Source organism: Sinocyclocheilus rhinocerous, unplaced genomic scaffold (genome assembly GCF_001515625.1).
Source record: "Sinocyclocheilus rhinocerous isolate Xijiao unplaced genomic scaffold, SAMN03320098_v1.1 scaffold200, whole genome shotgun sequence".
NCBI classification, from domain to species: Eukaryota; Metazoa; Chordata; class Actinopteri; order Cypriniformes; family Cyprinidae; genus Sinocyclocheilus; species Sinocyclocheilus rhinocerous.
The window spans coordinates 1039328-1046128 of NW_015641014.1; the positions used below are offsets into that span (position 1 = coordinate 1039328).

The 6801-nt window shown below is 35.1% G+C and overlaps 1 protein-coding gene and 1 long non-coding RNA gene across 2 annotated transcripts in view; one reads left to right on the forward strand and one right to left on the reverse strand.

The window, feature by feature from the left end:
- Positions 1 to 6801, forward strand: part of celsr1b (cadherin EGF LAG seven-pass G-type receptor 1b) — a 50886-nt gene that overhangs the window by 33243 nt on the left and 10842 nt on the right. The window contains exons 9-16 of the mRNA XM_016569730.1: positions 1915 to 2081; positions 2206 to 2391; positions 2710 to 2823; positions 2909 to 3083; positions 3200 to 3341; positions 4587 to 4707; positions 5603 to 5786; positions 6153 to 6254. Coding sequence (XP_016425216.1) covers positions 1915 to 2081; positions 2206 to 2391; positions 2710 to 2823; positions 2909 to 3083; positions 3200 to 3341; positions 4587 to 4707; positions 5603 to 5786; positions 6153 to 6254 — 1191 coding nt within the window. The remainder of the gene's footprint in view (positions 1 to 1914; positions 2082 to 2205; positions 2392 to 2709; positions 2824 to 2908; positions 3084 to 3199; positions 3342 to 4586; positions 4708 to 5602; positions 5787 to 6152; positions 6255 to 6801) is intronic.
- The window catches only part of LOC107753563 (uncharacterized), a 21278-nt gene that overhangs the window by 8087 nt on the left and 6390 nt on the right, over positions 1 to 6801 (reverse strand). The window lies entirely within an intron of this gene.

Consider the following 6801-nt stretch of genomic DNA (forward strand, 5'->3'; position numbering starts at 1 on the left):
TATCTATCTATCTATCTATCTATCTATCTTATCTGTCTTATCTATCTATCTATCTATCTATCTATCTGTTGTTCTGTCTGTCTGTCTATCTATCTATCTGTCGTTCTGTCATTCTATCGTTCTATCGTTTTCTCATTCTATCCATCTACAGGAAATGACAGGTTATATGTCACAATCTTTTTCCACTCTAAACCTGTTTGAGTAAGTGCATTATAATCACAAAGAGTATATTTTAACAGTAAGTTAAGATTTAAGAGCGCAAATGGGATTGCAACTGGCTTATCATTTTCAGTGAGCTTAGTTTGACCTAATTTCCTGTAGGGAAACCCGGTTGAACCCGCATTTTCTAATTATTTTTGCTTATCAATTGGATGGAGGAGTCATGCCATGTTATGAGACTTCAAAAGAACATAAAAGTCATAATACTGCCAATGCAAGTAGATCTAAATCCCTCATGTTTGCCCCGAAACTAAATTACTTTATTCAGTGAAATACAAAAGCAGATGTTTTGAAGAGCATTTAGGCTACTCTTTAACATACATCTACAGCATACTGAGATCATGAACTCCAAAAAGGACAGTCTTACTCTCTGCCGAAGGTCTAAAATCTTAATTTAGGAAAACTAAAGAGAAGGCCCAACTGGGGGGTGGGGGCGCAATATAATGGTAGACACGATTAACCGGTAGAAATTTGTCAACCGATAAAGATTTTGGACTATTGTCTCTATTACGCGTGCATATGATGTTGTTGTGGTCATGAAAACTTACCGTTTGCATGCGTTTTAAGCATTGCAGTTTAAAAACAAGTGATTTTAAGCCATTGAAAAGTAATTAGCAGAGACAGAGAATTAATTTTGCTATATGCGCGTGCTATCTTAGAGACTGTTTCTGAGCGCTGTCAAAGAGGCGCACGCTCGTGAAGACGGTGCTCATAGAGCGCGAGAGTATTGAACGGAGTTATTTTTGCCGCTTTATAGACCTATACACTTTTATGTGTCAAATGTCTTTTTAAGTATCCTGTAAACTGTAAACACAGTAATTTAGGTCTTAAGTGAAAACAAACAGCTGAAAAAGAAAACATATGTAACAGTATATTGGATCCGGGCAGCTCTTAAAGTGACAGCAGTCTAATATATTCCTGCTGTCTGTCATTCATGTTAATCAAACAACAAAAGAGAGAAAAGCTCTCACTGTTCTTGACTAAATCACTTTTGTAACTTTGATAAGAAGAAATATATGCTTAATTTACAAAGTGAAGAATATGCAGTTTTATTAATTTGATTACTTTATACAGTGTACAGTATGTAGCATTTCTTATTTATTTGTTCTATTGCTTGGAATTTGTTTCTTATTCTTGTTTAATCGCTGACTGTTTACTTGTCCTCAGTTTTAAATTTTGGCTAGTATTAGTTTTTTTTTTGTGATACTGACTCTGGTGACAAGAATTTTGACATTTCTATGGTATCAAAAATTTTGATCATGAAGTCAATATTTAAAGCAAAAATAACTATATTGTGATATATATCGATACCATGAAATAAAATCACTCATATCGTGATAAAAGATTTTGGTCATATCGCCCACCCCTAGGCCCAACTATGAATATCACTGCTATCACTGTCACACTCCCAGGGCTGGGTCTAAGATATACTACTGTTATTTCCATAAGTTCAGCCCTCGCATATATAGAGAAAGTAAAATATTTGCCCTGAAGACACTGGTGTGGAAGAACATTTCACATTCCTGATTAAGAAATCTCCTGGTTGACTGGGAAACATTCCTCTGTGTGTGAATAATAGTGATTATCTGTGCCTCAGGACAGGAGGGAATGCCAAAGCATCAAGTGGCATTTATTTAATTCAACAGACTAAAGTCTGGATGTCATCTAAATTGTCTGATGCTCTTCTTTCTACAGTTATGCCTGCTTCCCTGCATTTCGATGGCCACGCATTGGTGTCATGGAGCGAGACCGACATCACCATCGCTATTCCCTGGTACATGGGTCTTATGTTTCGCACCCGAAAAAGCACAGGCGTTTTACTGCAGGCCAGTGCTGGAGATTTTTCCAAGATTAGTCTTATGGTGAGTATTGTGTTTCAGTAATCCACTCCATTTAATCCTGTTTTCTATGATAGGCCTGCTTTAATAAAGCAGATAAATGAGACTTGTATTAGTTTTCTCAGCCTCTTGTATTTTGTATTTCCAGGTGAACAACAGACACCTTCGGTTCCAGGTGTTTCTGGGGGTCCGGCGAGTGGCGCTCTTAGATTTTCCTCAGGTATGCGTGGATAACGGTGAATGGCACCATGTGCTCGTAGAGCTCAAGAGTGGAAAAGATGGCAAAGACATCAAATATATGGCTCTCGTGTCTTTGGACTATGGCATGTTTCAGGTATATGATTTCAGTATTTATTTACAGTATATAACATTTCTAAATGAACTAAAACTGAAAAACAAATAAAAATTATATGGACATATTTAAAAAAAAACAATAATGACAAAATCACACAACAAAATAACAAACTTTTAAAAAAATTAAAATGAAAAAGGAAGATACAAATTTACTTTCAACTTAATAAGACTTACTATAGCTACTGAAGCTTTTTATATACTCTAAATACACACAATTCTTTGATATTTTCACACTTTTTTTATTTCACACTCATATTTATGATATTGATTTGATTTATTATATTGTTTTGTTATCTAGAGGACAGTGGAGATCGGTAACGAGCTGCCTGGGCTTAAACTGAGGAACTTGTTTATCGGTGGACTGCTTAAGAAAGACAGCACTGTGCAGGCTGGATTTACTGGCTGCATGCAGGTATACTCACATAAACACACATTTACATTGTTTAAAGGTGTGTGTTGTCTTATTCACATGGGTATGTCATGTGGCCATCTCACAGGGTATGCGAATGGGCGAGACCTCCACCAACACTGCAAACATCAACATACGGCATGCGACGCGAATACGCGCGAAAGACGGATGTAACATACCCGATACGTGTCAGTCCAACCTGTGTCCATCTCACAGCCGCTGCGCAGACAACTGGGCATCCCACACATGTGTCTGCGAGCCAGGTAACACCAATAGTTCTACAGAACAAAAACTTTTAGAGTATTTATATAGTGGGGTGCAAAAGCTTTTTTTTCTGAATCTGACACGCACACTTTTTCTCTCTTTTCCTGTTCCCCAGGTTATTTCGGCAGGGACTGTATGGATGCGTGTCTCTTGAACCCTTGTGAACACACTTCCTCCTGTGTTCGTAAACCCAGCACCAAACGTGGCTACAGCTGTGAGTGTGGACACAATTACTATGGCCAATACTGTGAGCACAAGTGAGTATCTCTCTGTATCTTTGATTCATTCATTCATACGGCTCACACTAAGGTTTAGGGATGTACATTCAAATAGTTTTTCATACATGAATGCTGCCTCAAATCTTGCAGCTCATTGAACAAAGCTGTGCTGGTAGTCTTTTAAGCAACCAAATGTACCATTTTGCATTCCCTCGAGTGAAAAAAAGTTTTTCTTCTTTGGAACACAAAAGATATTTTTAAGAATGTTTCAAATGTTTTTGTGCATACAGTAAAAGTCAATGGGGTTTAAAACAACACTGGACCCCATTGACTTTCATTGCATATACAAAAAACACAGTCTTAGAGGTTTGGAAATAATTGCACAACATTAATTTTTGGTTGAACTATCCCTTTAATGTTTAGATTTGGTTAGGATTAAGAAAATCACTGAACTTTTAGTTAAATCTTGGTACTTGCTGAAACACGCTGACTGACAACAGCTTTATTGTCTGATGGTCTGTTTCATGAACTGCCAAGGTTTTGTAAGTGGCAAAAACTGTGATAGCAGACGCTGGCAGTGTTTGTGATGGTATTGTTGCGATGATCCTTTAATTCTGGTAATTCCACATGTCTTTGACGCCCACACTGTAAGGCTTTTATTTATAATGAAACAAGTAAAATAATTCTCAGACTGCTGGAATTATCCAGTATTTCATCCATTAAAGATAAACTAAAGTTAAAAAAACACAATCAAAGTTTTAAAAGTGAATTTTCTTTTAAACGTAAAAAAATCTTTTTTAACAGATTTTTTCTTGTCATTTTACGTAAATAAAATAAAATAATAATGACAATAACAAAAAAAACTAAACTCTTGTTCCAAAAATTAGGAAAACACAGATAAAAGAATTTCCATGAGTGGAAAAAAGAGTCTATTTTTGAAATGATTTAGTTTCTGTTCCTTTCTTTTACCATAAAAAGATTCTCTTTTAAATGATCACAAAGCTTAGAATGATGTATTGCTTTCACACAAGCTATTTCGTGTTTGCCTCGCAGTCAGAATCGACTGCTTTGATTTTACAGCAGAATTTCATGTCCAATTTCAAAGCAAATGCCCCCCTTTTCAAACTTCCAATCAGTCTCAGTCCCCAATAGAAGCTGTTTTGAGTCTCATTCTGTGAAGTTTGAAATTTAAACTATGTCTTTTGCTAGGCACTATTGCGCTGTTGTATTTTTCTATGTCTCTTTTTTTCACTCTTACTTTGACGTTTGTACGCGCGCACACAGAGGGGACCAACCTTGTGCTCGCGGCTGGTGGGGATACCCGACCTGTGGGCCCTGTAACTGCGATGTCAGCAAAGGCTTCAAAAGGGACTGTAATAAAACCACCGGAGAGTGTAGCTGCAAGGTAAGCTGCAAGTGATCACATGCTCCAGATTCTCGAAAGAAATCAGACTTCTAGACTTCTAGTTGTTGTCCAACAGTCACACTTCACATAAATTGGACCAAGTAGCTTTTATTCCATTAAGCACACTACTGTTTAAATGTTCGGGGTCAGTAAGATTTTTTTCATGTTTTAATTTTCAGCATCATTACTCCAGTTTCCAGTGTCACATGATCCTTCAGAAATCATTCTAATATGCTGATTTGTTGCTCAAGAATTATTTCTCTGAAAAACCATTGAAAACCATTTTTGTGAGAACCATGATACATTTTATTTTCAGGATTCTTTGATGAATAGAAAGTTCAAAAGCATTTATTTGAAATACAAATATTTTGTAACATAAATATTTTACTGTCGCTTTTAAACAGATTAAATGCATCAAATTGAGTGCATGCTTGCTGAATATAGTATTAATAAAAAAATAAAAAAAACTTTGTTTCCACCACAGAATAATATACAGTATTATTCTCAATAATTTTCTCTCTGTTCTGATTTTATATCTCACAATTTAGTCTACAGATCTCAGAATTGCGAGATGTTAATTATAAATTCTGAAAAGAAAAGTCAGAATTGTGAGATAAAAAAGGTCGCAATTACCTTTTTTTTTTTTATTCTGCTTTGGAAAAAAACAGAATTGCAAGAAGTAAACTTACAATTCTGAGCAAAAAAGTCAGAATTGCAAGATGTAAACTAAGAATAATAAGATATAAAGTCATAAAGTTTATGTCTCACAATTCTATAAAAAAGTAGGAGTTGTGATATAAAAACTTGCAATTGCAATAGAAAAAAACAGGCTTCCATATTAATTTCAGGTTCATGCTCACAAAATTCCATTATTTTCTCATCCTCCCTTTTTCAGGACAATTACTTTCGGCCTCTTGGTGCAGACACTTGCTACCCGTGTGATTGTTTTCACCTTGGAGCGCATTCCCGGACATGTGACCCTGTAACGGGCCAGTGCCCCTGTAAGATGGGTGTGGTGGGTCGTCAGTGCAACCGTTGTGACAACCCCTTCGCAGAGGTGACAGTCGGGGGATGTGTGGGTATGTGTGATGTCAGCTGGCCAGGATATTAGTTAAATGTTGTTAACCTAATTTCAAAACTGCTCACAGAATGCTTGACAATATCTTGGACAACTGAATAAATAATAATATATAATATATATAAAAAATATATTTGCAAGCGCAGTATGATGAAATGTAAGTGTAATACACTCCAGTCATGAGCAGACTGCTTTTATGTCAGCTTTGAGTGTCTGTACTGACTGTGAGGTTTAGAAATAATGGACATTTGTGGTTCCTAAAAAGGTCTTATCATTAAGACAGCAACAAACCTTGTTAGAGGCACTTAATGGCATCTGTTTTGCATTTTTCTTCTCCCTCACTCTCACTCCATTTTTTGTTATCTAGTGGTTTATGATGGTTGTCCCAAAGCCTTTGAAGATGGTATCTGGTGGCCCCGCACCATGTTTGGTGGCCCTGCAGCCACAAACTGCCCCAAAGGATCCAGTGGTACTCTCTTTAATCAAATCAAGAATTTACATAAACAATATCAAAAGTTGGACACACTTGACTGAATTTGAAAAGTTTGAATTTTGTAGACAGCTATATTTATTTATTTAAAAATAGATTTTCTAATAGAAATTTATAGTAAATTTCACAAATAATTATAAAAAACTGGCATGTAACAAGTTGAATTGAACGTGAAATTTTGAAGTAGACGTAAATTTTGAAGTTTCTTGCAAAAAAAATTCTTCAATAATCTTTGTTTTAATTTAATTATGTTTTTTTACAGTTTATAATTCTAAATATTCAGTCAAATTTATATAATTTAGTATATATAATCTGCCCTAATTAATAAAAAAATTTAACCTTTGTAGACAATTATATTTATATAATTTTAAATATAGTTCTATTCATATAATTTTCAATATATAATTGTACCTCTAAATGAATTTCACTATAAAACTATATATATATATATATATATGTATATATATTAGTGCTGTCAAACGATTAATCGCAACGAATCGCATCCAAAATAAAGTTTATAAAGTTT